At 45.5% G+C, this 20,587-nt stretch overlaps 1 protein-coding gene across 1 annotated transcript in view; it reads right to left on the bottom strand.

Moving 5' to 3' along the window:
* The window catches only part of scn5lab (sodium channel, voltage gated, type V-like, alpha b), a 672,977-nt gene that overhangs the window by 262,105 nt on the left and 390,285 nt on the right, over positions 1-20,587 (bottom strand). Inside the window, exons 8-9 of the mRNA XM_059971792.1 lie at positions 18,736-18,972; positions 5,294-5,357 (exon numbers count right to left, since the gene is read on the bottom strand). Of these exons, the coding sequence (XP_059827775.1) occupies positions 5,294-5,357; positions 18,736-18,972 (301 nt within the window). The remainder of the gene's footprint in view (positions 1-5,293; positions 5,358-18,735; positions 18,973-20,587) is intronic.

Raw genomic sequence — 20,587 nt, 5'->3', positions numbered from 1 at the left:
GATGCCTCCTGGGGACAGCAAGAGAAGTTAGGGGTCACGTTAAGGAGGAGGGTGGTGAGAGGCCGGGGCAGTAAATGAAGAATTACAGGAAGGAACCGGACGTTGGAAGCCAGTGATCCTCAAGGACGGAGGTCTAAGGATCTAGGTCTGAGGTCTGCAGACCCTGAGAACGAGGGCTGAGTATGGTCAGCAGGTCCTGACAGTGGAGGCCCATGATTGGCGAGTTCTGGGGTCGAAACCTAGAGGTCAAAAACAGGAAACAAGAGGCCCTGAGATCAGCAAGTCTGGATGTTGAAGCCTGATCTCTGCGAATCTGGCGTTACGGTCGGGAGGTTGGAGGCAGCCTGACCTGGAGTTGGGTGGAGGAAGGGTTGGTCTTATTTTTGTTGCTGGAATATGTGATGAGATTTGTGGGCTGCCCCCAGCGTATCCTCAGATTGTGTTGGTTGTTAAGACAAACAACGCTGTCTGTTTCGATGTACGTGTGACTAATAAATAATCTAAGTTATATTATGAAACAAATGACCAAAGAAGATGGCACCAGCAGCCACAGCAACGTTCTGCAGACAGCTCACAAAACTACTCCTGAACTGTGATCGATTGCAGTCTGTAAACTTCATTTCCATGATGTATCTTTGGGCTGACTGGGCGATCTGGCGCTCCTGCTATCTCCTGGGGAATTCGGTGAGGCTGTGGCCATCGTTTCCGAACACCACAATGTGGTCAGCTCCGTTACTCCTCGTCAATCAAAGCATTGAGCAAGACTGAAATCGACTAGGGCACGAGCGGATGTTCAGCACCGTCTGCCTGTGTTTGACCGGTCCCACTCTCGCTGCTGCCAGAGGAAGGTGCTGGTTTGATTGCCTCGGCATGGCACGTGACTGTGGGACTCTATGGTTTAATGTCCTCAGTGCTGAACCCATTCCGTGGTTGCGGACTTGTTTTTGGAGGACTCTGCGGTTCATGTTCCATGTGTCTCAGGCATTTGGCGCGATTCGGTGCGAAACCGGCTCTGGTGCTGAGGCCTGCGGTTATCGACCGAACTTACTTGGTGGCTGTGGATCCTGGAAAGTTTCAGGGTCTCTGCGGTTTGATCAAGCACCCAACGCGTGAAAAGAAGAACAAATGGTACAAACACCGAAGAGTGAGCATATAGCACACAGAATGTGCTCTTTTTTTACACACAATGGCTGTTTGATGTTTTCTTCGAATGGGTTCCATGGCGTGACTTTGTTTCACGGCTGCCTGCAGGAGGACGAATTTTAGGGCTGTACACCGTACATGTAATAAATGCACATTGCTTTGAAAATATGAAAATGCTGGAGGTCAGGTCAGGTAGTATCTGTGGAGAGAAATAAACAGTCGATGTTTTGGGCCGAGACTCTTTCATCAGGACTGTTCATTTTCCTCCATAGAGGCTGAATGACTTGCTGAGTTCCTCCAGCATTTTGTGCACGTGTGTGTTGAGCTCAAGATTTCCAGCACCCGTCAAATCTCTTGTGCCTCATCTTATCCTAAACGAGAAGGGAGAAGAACTGAGCATGAAAAATTTCTTGTGCTGGGTGAGTCCAGACCAGTGGGAAATGACCCAGTGACAGAGCTGAGCAAACGAGGAAGGGCAGAATTGTGGAACTCCATTCCCACAGAACCACAGGATCAGGAATCAGATGGCCGAGATCAGCGAACAGTTGCCAGGGGGAGGGTCTCGATGGATCTGGAGCTGCAGTGCAGAAATGGAACTTTGGTCACAGAAGAGCCCTGCTCTGACCAAGTGGTGGAAGAGGCTCAAACCCAATTGCATTTAAAGCAGGGCAGCTCTCAAAATACTTTATCCATCCTACAGCCTTAAAGGGAATCAGTGCAAAAATTAATGCTCCACTAAGGAACAGCAAGTCCAAGCCCCAGAAAGGACAAATCAGAGGAGATGTGATAAGAATCTGTTTCTCTTCTTCATCTGTTCTACCAACAGCTTGCATGGCCCATAATCAGTACAAGGATGAAGGTGGCTCCTGTCACCATGGCAACACCAGCGAGCCACCTGTTGTTCATGAAGATTACTTTAAGTGCGGCCTGCAAGACCTTCCTTCACTGGCCTCCTCCTGCGCTGGGGAGAGGAAACCACTCCAATCTCTAAAGAGAGCGGAGCCCAGACATTACCACGAGAAGGCGTGCAGCCAGACTGAGCCTCACGCAGGCTTCCAAGTGAAGTCACACTTCGATCAATATTTTGCGAATGTTGTTACATTAGGAAGCACTGATTAGCTCAGATATTGACTGGTGCTAGCTGCTATCAAACTGGCACGGACTTAAACTCCATTATTTGGTACTTTATAAAATCAGCCGCCACATTTTACCATCTTCTACTGCAAACTATGCGCGAAGCAGCTCCCCACTTATTGATGAATGCTTTACAATGCAACCTGCAAAAATAAAAAATTACATCCTACAACACAGAACATGACAGCGCAGTACAGGCCCTTCGGCCCACAATTTAGTGTCGACCTCTAAGATCAATCCAACCCTTTCCTTTTCATCAGCCCTCCATTTTGAGACCATAAGATATAGGAGCAGAGTTAGGCCATTTGGCCCCTCAACTCTGCTCCACCATTTCATCATGGTTGATCCATTTTTCATGTCATCCAATCCTGGAATCATTTCCGTGAACCTCCTTTGAACCGTCTCCAGTGTCAGCACATCCTTTCTAAGATAAGGAGCCTAAAACTGCTCACAGTACTCAAGGTGAGGCCTCATCAGTGATTTATAAAGCCCCAACATTACATCCTTGTTTTTATATTCTAGTCCTCTTGAAATGAATGCTAACATTGCATTTGCATTCCTCACCACCGACTCAAGCTGCAAATTAACCTTTGGGGAATCCTGCACAAGGACTCCCAAGCCCCTTTGCACCTCAGTTTATTTGAATTTTCTCCCCAATTTTCTATCATCATGTGCCAACCTAAAGAGTTTCTTAAATGTCCCTAATGTATCTGGCTCTAGCACCACCATGGACATAGTGTTCCATGCACTTACCACTCTCTGTGTAAAGAACTTACCACTGATATCTGAGAAATCACCAGAGCCTCTGCAATTCTTCCCCATCAAACTGCCCCATCTTCACTGAGTGAAAGATCTGCAGCAAAGTCATATAGCATGGGAACAGGCCTCTCAGCCTACCAAATCAATGATATCCATCAAGAAACCATTTACAATAACGCTCCACTGATCCCACTTCATTCTCCCCACATATCCATTCACCTGCTCCAGATTCTACCTATCAGCTATACCTAGGGACAACTTGGCCAATTAGCCCTCCGACCCTCCCATCTTTGGGATGTGGGAGTAAACTAGATCATGGGGAGAGCGTGCACGGTGTTGCTATGGTCAGGATCGAACCTGGGTCTCTGGGGCTGTGAAACAGCGGCTCTACCATCTGCGCCACACCGCCATTCTTTAGGGGAAGCAACCTGAACTCTTTTGCTCAGGTCATTGCTTGTAAGCTACAAGCATCACGGCCTGGTATGGAAACACTAATGCCCTTGAATGGAAAATCCTGCAAAAAGTAGAGGATATGGCTCAGTACATCATGGGTAAAGTCCTCACCACCAGTGACCACGTCGACATGGAGTGCAATCGCAGGAAAGCAGCTTCCATCAGTGGGGCCCGCGCCACCTCTGAGATGCCCTCATCTCACTGCTGCCATCAGGATCCTCGGGACTCACACCACGGGGTTCAGGTATAGTTACTACCACTTAACCATCAGGTTTTTCAACCAGAGGTTCACTCAGCTTCACTTGCTCCATCATTGAAATGTTCCCACAACCCATGGACTCACTTTCAAGGAGTCTTCATCTCATGCTCTCAATATTTATTGCTTATTTATTTATTCTTATTACTTCGCTCTTTTTGTATTTGCACAGTTTGTTGTCTTTTGCATGCTGGTTGAGTGGCAGTCTTTCACTGTTTCTACTATGGTTATTATTCTATTATAGACTTATTGAGTTTGCCTGCAAGAAAATGAATCTCAGGGTTGTATAAGGTAACATGCATATACTTCGATAATGAATTCACTTAGAACTTTGAACATCTGGTCTGCTTAAACCACATCATTTTCTTCCCAAAACCCACCACCTTATCCATATTGTATTGACAGCTGGAAATTAAAATCCGTCAAAAAATGTAGTTGCTAGAAGTCTGTTATATAAATGGAAAATGCACAGAATACTCAGCTGGTCAGACAGCATCTATGGAGGGAGAAATGTAGGTAACATTTCAGTGCCCCTCTGTGTGATGAACAGAGGCTGAGGCTGTGGGCCTGCTCTGGCTGCTTGGGGCTTCAGTTCTATGAACTCACTTTCCATATAATCATATAACAATTACAGCACGGAAACAGACCATCTCAGCCCTTCTAGTCCCTGCTGAACACTTACTCTCACCTAGTCCCACCTACCTGTACTCAGCCCATAACCCTCCATTCCTTTCCTGTCCATATACTTATCTAATTTTTTTTTTAAATGACAAAATCAAACTTGCCTCTACCACTTCTACTGGAAGCTCGTTCCACACAGCTACCACTCTCTAAGTAAAGAAGTTCCGCCTTGTGTTACCCTTAAACTTTTGCCCCCTAACTCTCAACTCATGTCCTCTTGTTTGAATCTCCTCTACTCTCAATGGAAAAACACGTCAACTCTATCTATCCCCCTCATAATTTTAAATACCTCAATCAAGTCCCCCCTCAACCTTCTACACTCCAAAGAATAAAGACCTAACTTGTTCAACCTTTCTCGGTAACTTAGGTGCTGAAACCCAGGTAGCATTCCAGTAAATCTCCTCTGTACTCTCTATTTTGTTGACATTTTCGTTCTGAATGCTGTTGCTTGCTTTTACTGCTTGTACGATCTGTGTGTATTTCCCTCTCTTTGCACATTTAGTCGTTTTTAAATGGGCTCTTTTGGGTTTCTTGTTTTGTGGCTGCCTGCAAAAAGACAAATCTCAAGGTAATTTAATATAAACATTCTTTGGTGATAAACATATTTTGAACTTTGAGGTTAAATATTTGTCATCAGAACTGGGAATGAGAAAGAAAATCAGCATTTCAAAACAAAAAAGAACACAGAGCAGAGATAGAAAGTGACTTGAAGCATTAACTCTGTTTCTCTTTCCACAGACACTGCCTGACCTGCTAAGTGTTTCAGTTCGGGAGTCACAATGGCTGACAGCAGGAGTCAGCAGGAGAAGCTCGTCCTGGACCCGCCTCTGCACTCTGTCTTGAATATTATGTGAGCATTCCACTTACCCAGCATCTGTGTTGTTTCCACAAAGTAAGGCATCCTTTTGTCCTTCAATAAGGAAGTGGTTCTCTAAATATTAACAAAGATAATATTAGTGCACTATATCACAGAGGGCAAGAAAAAAAGCATCTTTGATTTTCATTTTCAAATCTGATTCTGTGGTTCTTTTGCAAACCAAATGGTGGAGCAGAACATAATGACTTTATTTAATATGCACATGGTTGGGGCCTGGAGGAATGTGGGCCAATTTGGGACTAGATAGCGGACAACAAGGTTGGGGTGAACTCCTTGGCCCGAAGGGGGCTGTATCTGTGCTGTGCTGCTCTATGAGTTTCTCTGACTCTAAAGCAGGGCTCCCCAATCTTTCTTTTTATGCCATGGACAAATACTATCCCTCCAGGAGGACCACAACCTTGTTGCAGAGCTTGGAGGCTGGTGTGCCTCAATGACCTTGGAGGACTGGAAAATTGCGAGTGTCACTCCACTCTTTAAGAAGGTCGGAAGGCAAAAGAAAGGAAATTATAGCCGAACCTCAGTTGTTGGGAAAGAGCTGGAGTCTGTCATTAAGGATGAGGTTTTGAGTTACTTGGAGACGAATGATAAAATAGTCAGCATGGTTTCTGTAAAGGGAAATCTTGCCTGACAAATCTGTTAGAGTTCTTCAAGGAAATAACAAGCAGGGTGAACAAAGAAGGGGCAGTGGACGTCATTTACTTGGATTTTCAGAAGGTGTTTGATAAGGTGCTGCATACAAGGCTGCTTAACAAGGTAAAATTCCAGTGAGTTGTAGGAAAGATACTGGTGTGGATAGAGGAATGGCTGACAGGCAGGAGGCAGTGGGTGGGAATAAAGGGGGCCTTTTCTGGTTGGCTGCCAGTGACTAGTGACTAGTGATGTTCCTCAGAGGTCAGTGCGGGACCGCTACTTTTCCCGTTGTTTGTCAGTGACTTGGATAATGGAATTGACGACTTTGTGGCAAAGTTTGTGGATGATACGAGTATAGACAGAGGGGTAGGTAGTACTGAGGAAGCAATGCAATGACAGCAGGACTTACACAGCAGGAAGAATGGGTAAAAAGCAGCAGGTGGAATACAGTGTTGGGAAATGTATGATAATACACTTTGATAAAATGAACAAAAGTGTAGACTTATCTGAATGGGGAGAAGGTTCAAACATCAGAGGTGCAGAGGGACTTTGCAAGACCCCCAGAAGGTTAACTTACAGGTTGAATGACTGACAGTAGTGAAAACCGAGAGGAAGCTACTGACATGATGAAGAAAGCCCTGAACAGTACCAGGGATGGAGGACCTTCTCTGTTGACCTAAATGCCAACAGCGTAATGGGTAGTCAGTCAGTAGCAATACCAGTAAGCAAGGGGGTCTGTGGATCCCAGGTTGGGAGCTCCTGCTCTAAAGGATATTTGCAGTAACAACATTTTGCATTCATATAGAACCTTTAACGTGGTAAATAGTCAGTGAACCGCGGGGTTTGGAATTCGGGCAGCAGTAGAGACAGGCAGGCGCCTTGAAGAGCCATGACCTGCAGGTCTATAGGCTGAGAGCTCGGGAGCAGGATGAACTAAGTGTGTACCTTTGGCTGGCCAAGAACACAATAGGCCGAATGGCCCCCGTCTATCCTGCAAACTGCCAAGCAGAAGTACATTCTTAAAGACTACAGTGCAACAAATGGTTGACATGTGCATCCACGTAATCGATACTTTTCCAACACCACCCCCTCCCCTTGCCACCAGCAACTCTGGTGACTGGGAAGATCACGTCATCAGCACTTTGTCCTTGAACAAACTGAAAGGATTGTCAGCATTTGCAATATTGGGATAATCACAATATTGTGATATTTCTTCCCAGGGAGCATGTAAGCTACGGAAATAGATTAGGGGCATTTTGATAAGGCTCCAATTTAAGCCATAATCCATTGATTTATCGCACAGCTTTACCGATGGATGAGCATGCATCATCTGCTGCTAGTCTGTGTGGGTCGGAGTGCTTATTTATATCCTCTGATTAAAGGCACATTCTTCTGCAATTATTCAGCTGAAATCAATAGCCATGATCAAGCCAGGGCTGATCATGCTGAAAACAGTGGAGAATCCTTTCAACGTGGGAAACGCGTTGGATTGGAGTGTAGGCCTCTGGGATTGGATTTGGTGGTCAGGCTGTTAATCACAACACTGGCACTGTACATGAATCAGCCATGCCTATTTTCTTACCCCTCCCCCCACAGGTTAGATGTGAACCTCGGTGACCTTTGTGCTCAGCAGGAGTTAGAGCTTTGCACGTTGATCCTCCTGTGTCAGTCAGGCCTCCTAGTCACGCCCACCCCCCACCGATCCCCTCCCCAGCCAGCTGACCACACTTCCTTCAGGACTGGGGCCTGCCTTGTTGATTGGAGCACACAGCATTACAGCATATAGTGCTTGCTCTTCAGCCCACGATATTGTGCCAACCTCCTAAATGACTCAAAGATCAATCTAACCCTTCCTTCCTACATAGCCCTCCATTTTGCTTTCATCTGTGTGCTCATCTAAAAGTCGCTGAAATGTCCCTAATGCCTCTACCACATTCCTCGTGCACCCACCACTCTCTGTGTAAAAGAACCTACTTCTGACTGTCGTCCAATCATCTTAAAAGTATGCCCTCTCATATTAGACATCTTTGCCCTGGGAAAATTGAACTGGTTGTCCACTCTATAAATGCCTCTTATCATCTTTACACCTCTATCAAGTCACCTCTTATATTCCTTTGCTCCAAAGAGAAAAGCCCCAGCTCACTCAACCTATCGTCGTAAGACATGCTCTCTAATCCAGCCAGCATCCAGGTAAATCTCCACTGCACCCTCTCTAAAGCTTCTACATCCTATCAATAATGAGGTGATTAGATCTGAACACAATACTATAACTGTGGTCTAACCAGAGTTTTATAGAGCTGCAACATTACCCTGCAGCTCTTGAACTCAATCCCCCAACCTAACAAAATCCTAACAACCTTACACACCATACACTTTCTTAACCACCCTATCAACTTGTGCTGCAACTTTGAGGGATCTATGGACGTGGACCCTGAGATCCTTCTGTTCCTCCACCCTGTTAAGAATTCTGCCTTTACCCTTGTACTCTGCCTTCAACTTTGACCTTCTAAACTGAATCACTTCACACTTTCCTGGGTTGAACTCCATCTTCCACTTCTCAGCCCAGCTCTGCATCCTATCAGTGTCCTGTTGTAACCTGTGGCAATATTCTACACTATCCACACCACTACCGACCTTCGGGTCATCTGTAAACCTACTAGCCCACCTCTTCCACTTCCTCATCTAAGTTATTTATAAAAATGACGAAGAGCAGGAGTCCCAGAACAGGTCCCTGAGGAACACCACTGGCCACCATCTCCAGGCAAAACACACTACCTCTACTATCCCCCTCTGCCTTCTGTGGGCAAGCCAGTTTTGAATCCATGCAGCCAAGTTTCCGTGGATCCTGTGCCTCTTTTCTGAATGAGGCAACCTTGCCAAATGCCTAACTATAATCCATGTACAGCACAGACCTTCCTCTACCTTCATCAATTTGTTTTGTGAATTCCTCAAAGAATTCATTCAGACTTGTGAGACATGATCCGTCCCTCACAAAGCCAAGCTACGTTCTCTAATCAAACAATGTCTCTCTAAATATTCATAAATCCTGTCTTTTAAAGAATCCTCTCCAACAGTTTGCCCACCACTGATCTACAATTCACAGAATTATCCCTATTACTTTTCTTGAACAAAGGAATAACATCTGCCATCCTTCAATCTTCCAGTACTACTCCAGTGTGGAGAGAAAAATCATTGCCTAAGGCAGCAATCTCTTCCCTCATTTTCCATAGTAACTTGGGCAAATCGCACCCAGCCCCAGGGACTTAACTATCCTAATAATTTTCAAACATCCCAGCACATCTTCTTTCTTAACATCAAATTTGCCTGGTTTATGCTGTCCTCACATTCTTCAAGGTCCCTCACTGGTGAGGCATGTTGACTCCATGCAGAGGAAAGGATGGAGTCCCTGTGTTTTGTGTTTTGGAGGGAACCGGATTAGCCCACATACACTTTACGTCTTGGCTCCATTACACTGGAACAAGAAGGGTATATTGGGGCCCACCCCATTTCTGTCCCTGTCTGAGGCAGGGCTACAGAAACAATGTCATTCTTTCTTTGGGATTTTCCAGCCAGTAGCCTAGGAGGTGTGGTGTACATGGAGGTGTACGGCCTTCCATCCCTCTGCTAGCCCAGGAGGTGTAGGGCAGACAACATGCAGAGGGACCTTCACCCGAAGCAACTAAGGTCAGTCCCAGGTTGTCTGATATTCATCATCATTATGTGCTGCGTCATGTGATGTAGGTGATCATGGTGACTGTGATTGCTCTTGGCAAATCTTTCTACTGAAGTGGTTTGCCATTGTCTTCTTCTGGGCAGTGTCTTTACAAGACGGGTGACCCCAGCCATTATCAAGACTCTTCGAAGATTGTCTACTTGGCATCAGTGGTCGCATAACCAGGACTTGTGATCTGCACCAGCTGCTCATACGACCATCCACCACCTGCTCCCTTGGCTACACGTGACCCTGATCATTGGGTGGGGGGGGTAAGCAGGTGCTACACCTTGTCCAAGGGTGACCTCCAGGCTAGCGGAGGGAAGGGAGGGCCTCACACCTCCTTTGGTAGAGACGTATCTCCACCCCACCATCTACTTTTAATATTATAAATTCATATAAAATCATAAGGCATGTAGACAGGGTGAATGCATACAGGGTGAAAGCATTGGGAAATCAAGAACCAGAGGGCATAGATTTAGGGGGAGAGAAGAAAGATTTCATCAGAACACGAGGGGAAAATTTTCCAGCCAGAGGTTGGTCCGTATATGGAATGTGCTGCCAGAGGAAATGGTTGAGGCAGGTCCATCACATCTTGTCAAAGGCTCTTGGACAGGTACATGGAGTGAAATGGTTTAGAGGGTTATGGGCCAAACGCAGGCAAATGGAACACGCTTAGATGGGAAAAATGCTCAGTACGGACCAGATGGGCTAAACGTTTCTCTGTGGATGAAGACTTTGCTGAAGGTGACTACTTTCTGATCTTGGCACCGTTCTCTCAATCTCCCTACCTCCACCCACAGCAACCCATTGCCCTGCCCCCCCCCCAAACCCTGGATCTCTCCAGAACATGGATGCTTCCCTGTTGCAGCATTTCATGTCACTGAAATGTCAGGAAAGGTGCCAAGGATCTCATTGTGCTGAGAGTGTGGCCAAAAATAGCCCAGGCACGGGCAAGGACACTTCACATTGAGAGAGAGAGAGAGAGAGAGACAAAGCAATCCCCTTTGCAAACCTTTCTTCCTCCTCCTCTACTGTTACATTCCCTTCTTTCCAGGGCCATCCACTGCGTCTCCATCCTCCCCCTTATCCCCCTTTTCCCCTGCCCCCTTCCCAGACTCCACGACCTCTGTCCCATCATTTTGCTCCCCACATTTGACAATCCCTCCATTCCTCCCACCCTTCGGTATCCTAATCTCTTTCATTTATTGAGATGTAACTCAGAGTAGGCTCTCCCAGCCCTTCTATAACAATGCCAGCCAGCAATCCCCTGATTTCATCCAAGCCTAATCACAGGACAACTTACAATGCCCAATTAACCTACCAAGTGGTACGTCTTTGGATTGTGGGTGCAAACCAGAGCACCCGGAGGAAACGCGCGCAGTTATGGGGAGAATGTAAAATCTCCTTACAGTCAGTGGATGGAATTGAACCCGGGTCGGTGGTCCTGTAAAGCCTTGTGCTCGCCATTGCACTACCATGCCGCCCCTCTCTCCCTCCAGGAGAGTTTGTCTCAGGCTACAACAGGATGTAAGCCATGGAAAGATGTGCAGAGTGTTAGCAGCTGGGATTTAAATCTGATGGTTGTAAGGGGATGCATTTTGGGAAGTGAAGTAGGAGTGGAGTATGATGGGGCAGAGAGACCTAGAGGTCCAGGTTCATAGTTCCCTGAAAGTGACGACACAGGTGACCTACCTGATCTATCCCCCTCTTTCCCTACTATTTTCCTTCCACCTAACCATAGACCCACACCCCCAGAAACAGGCCCTTCATGCAAAAGGATCCAGTCTTCAGTAGTGCAACCTTATTCGCAAGGGATTTTTGAACATAGAACAGCACTGTTCAGGTCCTTCGGCCCACAATGTTGCTGATCTTTTACACCTACTCTAAGATCAATCTAACCCTTCCCTCCTACATAGCCCTCCATTTTTCTGTCATCCATGTGCCAATCTAAGAGTTTCTTAAATGCCTCTTATTGTATCTACATCTGCCACCACTTCTGGCAGTGCATTTCATGTACCCACCACTCTCTGTGTAAACCAAACTTATCTCTGACATCCCCCTTTACTTTTCTCCAATTACTGTAAAATTATGCCCTGTTGTATTAATCATTTCTACCCTAGGACTGTAGTCTTTATCTTTGCCTCTTATCAACTTGTACACACCCATCAAGTCACCTCTCATCCCCCTTCACTCCAAAGAGAAAAGCCCTAACTTCGTTCAGCCTACCCTTATAAGACATGCCCTTTAGTCCAGGCAGCATCTTGGTAAGCCTGCACTTCATCCCCTCAGAAGCGAACACATCCTTCCTATAATGAAGCAACAAGACCAGCGGATTTTGCTGGTGAACCTTGCTGGAGGCTCTGCCAGTAGAACAAGGTACACCAGAGAATATTTTGAGCGCAGGCACTTGTTAATTTTCAACTTGTAACGTTATGTGACAACAAGGGGCATTAGGTACCTCTTCACATATTGAAGGTTTTGATATTTAGATCCGCTGACCCTCGAGGTTAATCCTGGAGACTGGTAACACAGTGACTCCATAGACCACAACACTGTTACTGAGCACAACATGTGCAGATCTCCTTCAGTGTTAACTGGAGGCAAACAGAATCATAGAGTACAAAAACAGCCCTTCGGCCCATTGTGACACTGTTGATCTTTTTACCCATTACACTGATCCCATTTGTCTGCATTTGCATATCCCTTTACACCTTGCCTGGCTAAATGTCTCCTATACAATAGATTTCATTCCACCACCTCCTCTAGCACCATATTTGGCTATCAACCACTCACTGAGTAAAATCCCTCAGATCCCCTTTGAATCTCCTTCCTCTCACCTTCAACCTAAGCAATCTTGTTTAAACCATTTGGCCCAACAATTCTGCCCTGCCATTGACTGATTTTTTTAAAACCCCATTTTCCTGTTTTCTCCTTACCAACCAATAACCTGTCAATCTCTGCCTCAAATACACCAATAACTTGCCAGCGACAAGCGGCAACAAATTCCAAAGACTCAAGGCCATCTGGCTAAAGAAATTCCTCCTTTAAGGCAACATCCCATTCTTCTGAGGCTGTGCCCCAGACTCTCCTGCTAATGGAAACATCCTCTCCATGTGCACTCTGTCCAGGCCTTTCAGTATTAGAATGGATGTTTCTATCTTATCTACCCTATCAAGTCCTCTCATAACCAGAAGACAGAGGAGAAGAATCTGGCCGATCAGCCCATCGAGTCTGCTCTGCTATTCCATCATGGCTGATCCCAGATCCCACTCAACCCCATCCACTGCCTTCTCGCCATATCCTTGAACTATCCAGGAAACTATCAACTTCCATGGACTTGGCCTCCACACAATTTGTGGCAGAAAATTCCACAGATTCACTACTCTCTGGCTAAAAAAAAATCCTCCTTACCTCTGTTCTAAAAGGTCACCCCTCAATTCTGAGGCTGTGCCCCCTAGTTCTTGGACACCCCCATCGTAGGAAACATCCTCTCCACATCCACCCAGTCTAGTAGGTTTCAATGAAATCATCTTGCATTCTTCTAACTTGCAGTGAGTACAGGCCCAAAGCTGCCAAACACTCCTCATATGTTAACCCCTTCATTCCTGAAATCATCCTGTTAACTTCCTCTGAGAAACTCTGTTATGCCCATCCCTCAGATCCCTTTGCTCCAGGAAAAGCAAACCCACCCTATCCAACCCTTCCATTAACTGAAATCTTCCAATCCAGACAACTACTGCAGATTGAGTTGGTTTAGAGGAAGGAAATGCAATGTTAGATTCAGTTTGAGAGGACTAGAATACAATGGCAAGGATGTAAAGCTGAGGCTTTTTAAAACATTGGTCAGATTGCACTTGGAGTATTGTGAGCAGTTTTGGAACCCTATCTAAGAAAAGATGTGTTGGCATTGCAGCAGGTCCAGAGGAGGTTTATGAGAATGACCCCAGGAATGAAAGGGTTAACACATGAGGAGGATTTGATGGCTCTAGGCCTGTACTGACTGGAGTTTACAAGAATGGGGGGGGTGGATCTTATTGAGACCTAGTGAAACCAATAAGGCTTAGATAGAGTGGATGTCGAGAGGATGTTTCCTATAGTGGGAGTTAAAGACTGGAGGACACAGCTCAGAATAGGGGGGCATCCATTTAGAACAAAGATGAGGAAAAAAGTCTTTAGCCAGAAGGTGATGAATCCGTGGAATTTATTACCATAGATGGCTGTGCAGACCACGTCTTTGGTGGAGGTCGATAGGTTCTTAATTAATCAGGGGAGAAGTCAGGGAAATGGGGTTGAGAGGGATAATGAATTAGCCGTGATGGAATAGTGGAGCAGACTCTCCCATGTCAGGTGGTCTTATGGACTCCCTCCAGTGCAAACACATCCCTCCTATAGTGTGCTGACCGGAAAGGCACATGATACTCTAAAGTGTTGTGTGATCGGTGTTAATGCAAAATTGTAATCTGAAATCCTATCTCTTATATTTTGTCCCCTGACCTATGAGGGTAAGTGTGCCATATGCTTTCTTCACCACCTTCTTATCCTACTTTCAGGAAATTATGGATTGAACTCCAAGTGCTCTCTGTTCACCTTAGTTCCTTGATGCCCTGATATACTTGTACAGTTACGTTCTACCCAAAGCTCGTGACCTCACGCATGTCAGGATTAACTTCCATCTGCCAACGTTCAGCTCAACTTTTCATCTGGTCTAGTCAAGTCAAGCAAAGTTTTTTCTTAAAACTTTATTTTTATTGTTTTGCCAATAACAGAACAAACAGGATGAAAACAAACAGACAGACAGGGTCATTAGGGGAAGTAAAAGTATGGTTTCTGTTTCTTGCACCATTCCCTAGAGACTGTTCGGCGTGAAAATCCCAGGAGATCAGCTGTCTCTCAGATTCACCCTGATTGGCACCAACCGTCTGATGTTTGGTTTAAACAACAACTGAACCTCTTGACCATGTCTACTTCCTTTTATACTGAGTTGCTGCCACATGATTGACTGATTAGATATTTGCATTAACGAGCAGGTATAGAGGTGTATCTAAGAAACTGTGTACTGAGTGTATATCCTAATATAGCCTTAGACAGCCTTGCTCACCTTCTGTAACACCCATTATTTTAAGGTCATCTACAAATTTATTTAATCATTCCTTTTACATTTACATCAAGTTATTGCTACATATCACAAACAGTGAAGGTCCTAACATCAATCCCTGCGGCACACCGTTAGTCACAGACTTCCGGTCAGAAACCACCCCCACCCTCACCACCACTAACCCCTGCTTCCTCTCGCCAAGACCACTTCTGATTCAAGTAGCTCGCCTGGTGCATTAATCTTCTGGACCAGGCTATTATCGCAGATACAGAAGGCCTTCGGAGCACAGACCATATGGTAGGGGCTTGGATATGTTACAGAAATAGTAACCCCAACGTCCAGGGACAGGAGTTTAAATCCAATCAGCACAGTTGTGCAATTGAATTAATTGGTAATTAAGCGATGCAGAATTTTTAAAAAAACAACCATCTTTGTTTGAGAGTAGATGCAAAAGCCTGTACCATCAGTTCAAGGTCAGCTCCTAGCTCCACTATTGATCAGGCCCCTCATATGATAAAATGGACACACTCTACCTCATCATGGTCTTTCACATTATTGTCTACAAGCACGGCACTCTCTCCGGAATGGTAACACTTTATTCTGCATTCTGTTACTGGGCCTCAGTGACCTGTTGAAATGAACTGAAAAGGAGGCAGGCAAAGTTTCACCACTGTACTTTGGTGCTTACTGGTTGCCCGTTACACCTGCTGGCATTTAGGGTAGTGATGAATGTGCTTCATCTGTCTGTCCTTGGCTATACTGTTGTACACAGGCGCAGAAAGATTCTTCATCGCTGTTTCCGTCATAGTTTTTGTCTGTTGGCCCTGAGCTGAACCCACAAACCTGGACAAACTTTAAACCACTCTTTTACTCTGGCCTCTACCCTTTGACCTGTTTGGCATGGGTGACCCTACCAAAAGCCAAAGCATAAAGCCTTGATTCCAGCCGGCATAGGTTTCCGAGTCATTGAGGTACGCAAACCTCCAAACGGTGCCAAGGCTGTGGTCCTCTTGGAGGAGTATTTTTGTACATGTGTCAATAATAGGGCATCACGGTAGCGCAGTGGCTAACATGATGCTATTACAGCTCAGGGCATTCCGGAGTTCAGAGTTCAATTCCAGCACCGCCTGTAAGGAGTTTGTACGTTCTCCCCATGTGAACCACATGGGTTTCCTCCGGGTGCTCCGGTTTCCTCCCACATTCCAAAGACATACAGGCTAGTAACTCATTGGAAATTGAAGGGCCTGTCTCACGCTGTATGTCCAAATAAAATAAATGGCAATCAAATTTACCTTAAATGTGACTGTGAATCTGCTGGAGTTTCTAAATATGCATCTGATTCACTAATGCCCCAAGGTTCGGCACTGGACTCCAGCCTCATAGCGAGGTTAGTGACTCCTGAGCCCTCTGTAATGGCCAAGCAAAGCAATTCACCGAAGGAAGCCATTGCCACTCAACACCACCTTCTCAATGGCAGCCACGGACATCGGTCTTACCAGCGGCACCCATTTCACAGAAGGGAATTTTAAAAAGAGTCATCTATCTGCTTGGTTACCTTGCAACAGGAAAGCCCTTTGTAAATATGAGATTTTATTTCAGGCAAGCATTCTGTTTGTTCAGCAATCCAAACATTTGGTTGAGGTAATTAGAGAGTCATTGAGTCACGCAGCACAGAAACGGGCCCTTCAGCCCACTCATCCATGTCTATCCCATCTATCCCTCTAAGCCAGAGGGGTCCATGGACCACTACCATTAACCGAAGGGTCCATGGACCCAGGTCGGGAGCTTCTGTTCTATGCCTTGCCCGTCTAAATGTCTCTTAAATGTAACTGCTTCCACCCCCTCCTCTGGAAGTGAGTTCCAGATATTAACCACTTGTTTGTGTAAAAAAACCTTCCTCTCAAATCTCCTTCCTTTCACCTCAAACCTGTCCCCTGCACAAGAGCCCTCTTGCTTTTCATATCATGGGGAAAAGATTTTAACTCTCTTTTTATAGAAGAGTCTGTTGAACTGTCTAGAATGTCACGACAATACACTACCAGGACTGCATAAACCTGTCTACTTAGAGTTTCAAATTAAAACACATTTATCACTGCCCACAACAGACCTGAAGGGCCAAGAATTTGATTCTTCCCCAATCTCACAACACTGCTGATAATTGTACATTTTCCCACATTTTTTTGTGTTGGTCACACTCACTCAGCGTCCCCATAAAGTCCCTTTACACCTTCATCCCACCGACACGCCCAACTAGTTCTGATGACCTGGAACTCAGAGCCTGGCCCCGAGGCAGGCTGCGACAGAATCAGAATCAGTGAGCGACTTCAAGGTCTAACGTGAGCCACGCACAGAGAAAGTGCTGGAGGAACTCAGCCGGTCAGGAAGCAAGCATGTAGGGAGGGGAATAAAACAATCGGCTTTTCGGGCCGACACCATTCATCAGGACTGGAAAGGAGGCCGGAGAATCCGAAATAAGAAGGTGTGGGGAGGGGGAGATGTGCAGGCTTACAAGTGAGGGGGAAGGCAGGGGGTGGGGTAGAGGAAAAGGGAACCTTCTCTCCTCCCCTCCCCCAAACTCATAACCTGATCATCACCCCGTCTGCTTACCCTCCTCAGAATCAGATTTAATATCACTGGCAGACGTCATGAAATTTGTTGTTATGTGGCAGCAGTACATTGTAATACATAATGGAAAAAAAATTACAGTGAGTGTGTATATATATTAAAGATGTTAAAATTAGTGCAAAAAGAGAAAAAAGTAGTGAGATAGAGTTGGTAGTGTTCATGTGTTCAATGTTCATTTAAAAATCTGACGGCAAAGGGAAGAAGCTCCTGCTGAATTATTGAGTGTGTGCCTTCAGGCTGCTGTACCTGCTTCCTGATGGTAGTTCCTCCTTCTCACAGTCCTCTACTGCCAGATTTCTTCTTCTTCAGTCACGTACCGCATCTAACAATTTCCCCCTCCTTCCCAGTCCTGACAAAGGGTCTCAGCATGAAACATCGACTGTCTACGTCCCTCCACAGATGCTGCCTGACCTGCTGAGTTTCTCCAGCACTTTGTGTGTTTAGAATGTTTGCTGGGCTTCAGGGGAATGAAGGAACTGCTCTAAAACAAACCAAAGACTTTGGGTCAGAATACTCAGGGCCACAGGAAGAGAGAGCAAGGGAGTGGGTTGGGGTTAACATCCATCATTAAGGTTGCTTGATCCAGGACAGGTTGGAGATATGTCTCTACCAAAGGAGGTGTAAGGCGCTTATTCGCTCTGCTAGCCTGCAGGGTGTGGCACCTGCTTAACCCCTGATCAGGGTTGTGTGAAGCCATGGGAGCAGGTGGTGGATGGTCGTATGAGCAGCCGGTGCAGATCACAAGACCTGGTTATGCGACCACTGAAGACAGACAGACAAACCCTGAAGAGTACTGATCATGGCTGGGGTCACCCGTCCTGTAAAGACACGGCTCAGAAGAAGGCAATGGCAAACCACTTCTGTAGAAAAATTTGCCGAGAACAATCATGGTCATCGAAAGGAATATGTTCACCCATGTCACACGTAATAATGAACAAATCCAGGACACGTCCTCTTCTCATTACTACCACCAGGGAGGAGGTACAAGAGCCTGAAGACGCACATTCGTTTTTTGAATAGCTTCTTCCTTTCTGCCATCAAATTTCTGAATGGTCCTTGAACCCGTGAACGCTACCTCACTATTTTGCTCTCTTTTTGCACTATTTGTTTATATTTTTCCTCTTGTTGGAACTTACAATTATTCTTATGTCTTGTGCTGTACTACTGCCACAGAACAACAAATTTCATGACATATGTCAGTAATAATAAACCTGATTCTGGCTCTGATTTCACTAATGGTTGCTCAATAAAGAGCTGACATAGACTCGAAGGACAGAATGGCCTTTTCTATACTAATACAACTCGCTGGCTTTCAGATTCCACTCACAGTCCCTGAACTTTGTAAGAAGATGTGATGACAGGCTTACCTTTCTTGTCAATAAACTCTTTAAACGTCTCGTTCCAAGGCCAGGTGTAATTGCCCATTTCGTTCAGCATGGTCCCGTTGAAGATCCGCCAGTCTCGCACACACTTCTGTCGCAGGTTCCCCATGAAGAGCTGGAGGCCAATAAGGGCAAAGACGCTGAGGCAGAACACTGTCAGAATCATGACGTCTGCAAGCTTCTTCACTGACTGTATCAATGCACCCACAATGGTTTTTAAACCTGCGAGGAAAAAGAAAACATGGCTTATTGGAGAGAATGCAGTCTGTTATCATGAGGTTGGCTAAACATGAAATAATGGATAAGAATGCCTGTCCAATCTCTCCCTGTGATTGAAGGCCTCTAATCCAGGCCATGACCTAATTTAACTTCCTCCCGTAGCGTGCCCTCCAGCATGTCCTCAGGCAGTTTAACCCAGCTGCCCACCAGCCTCTGAGTGGAAAAAGTTGCCCCTCAGATCCCTTTAAAAAAATTTCCTTTCCCCTCTCACCTTAAACATATACCCTGGCAAAATCTCAGATGGAGACAAGAGGGTGTACAGGAATGAAATATACCAGCTAGTGGAGTGGCGTCACAGCAACAACCTTGCATTCAACGTCAGTCAGACCAAAGAGCTAATTGTGGACTTCAGGAAGGGTAAGATGAAGGAACACGATCTGATCCTCATAGAGGGATCAGAAGTGGAGAGATTGAGCAGCTTCAAGGTCCTGGGAGGATTCTGAGAATCTAACCTGGTCCCATCATAATGACGCAGCTGTAAAAAAGGCAAATCTGTAGCTACATTCCATCAGGAATTTGAGGAGATTTGGCATGTCACCTAAAACACTTGAAAACTTCTATAGATGTACCGTGGAGAGAATTCTGACAGGCTGCATCACTGTCTAGTATGGGGTGAAAGAGGTTACAGGAAGTTGTAAAATTAGTCAGCTCCATCATGAGTACTAGCCTCTGCAGTATCCAAGACACCTTCAAGGAGTGGTGTCTCAGAAAGGCAGCATCCATTATTAAGGACGCTCAACTCCCAGGTCATGCCCTTTTCTCACTGTTACCATCAGGGAGGAGGTACAGAAGCCTGAAGGCACACACTCAGCAATTCAGGAACAGCTTTTTCCCCTCTGCCATCCGATTCCTAAATGGACATTGAACCCTTGGACACTACCTCACTTTTTGAATATATATTTTCTCTGATGTACTATTTAATATATATATATACTTACTGTAATTGATTTATTTAAATTTTTTCTGTATTTATGATGTACTGCTGCCGTTTCATGACACATGCCGGTGATATTAAACCTGATTCTGATTCTACTTTTAGAGTCTCCTTCCCTGTGAAATAGACTGTGGCCATCTACTTATCTATGCCCCTCATGATTTCATAATCCTCTCAGCTTCCTGCAGTCCAGAGAAAAGATTCCATAAGACCACGGGACATCAGAGCAGAATTAGGACATTTGGCCCATTGAGTCTACTCTGCCATTTCATCACGGCTGATTTATCATCCCTTTCAACCCCATTCTCCTGCCTTCTCCCCATAACCTTTGATGTCCTGATTAATCAAGAAACTATGAAGCTCTGCTTTAACTATACTCAACTGTGGCAATGAATTCCACAGATTCACTCCCTCTGGCTAAAGAAATTCTTTCTTATCTCTGTTCTATATAGGACATCCCTCTATTGTGAGGCTGTGCCTTCTGGTCCTAGAATCCCCCAATATAGGAAATACCCTCTCCATGTCAATTCTGTCTAAACCTTTCAATATTCAATGGGTTTCAATGAGAACCCCCATTATTCTTCTGGATTCTAGTGAGTGTGGGCCCAGAGCAATCAAACACTC

The sequence above is a fragment of the Hypanus sabinus genome, chromosome 6 (assembly GCF_030144855.1).
Source record: "Hypanus sabinus isolate sHypSab1 chromosome 6, sHypSab1.hap1, whole genome shotgun sequence".
Classification (NCBI taxonomy): domain Eukaryota; kingdom Metazoa; phylum Chordata; class Chondrichthyes; order Myliobatiformes; family Dasyatidae; genus Hypanus; species Hypanus sabinus.
This window is presented reverse-complemented; position numbering and strand designations above follow the sequence as displayed.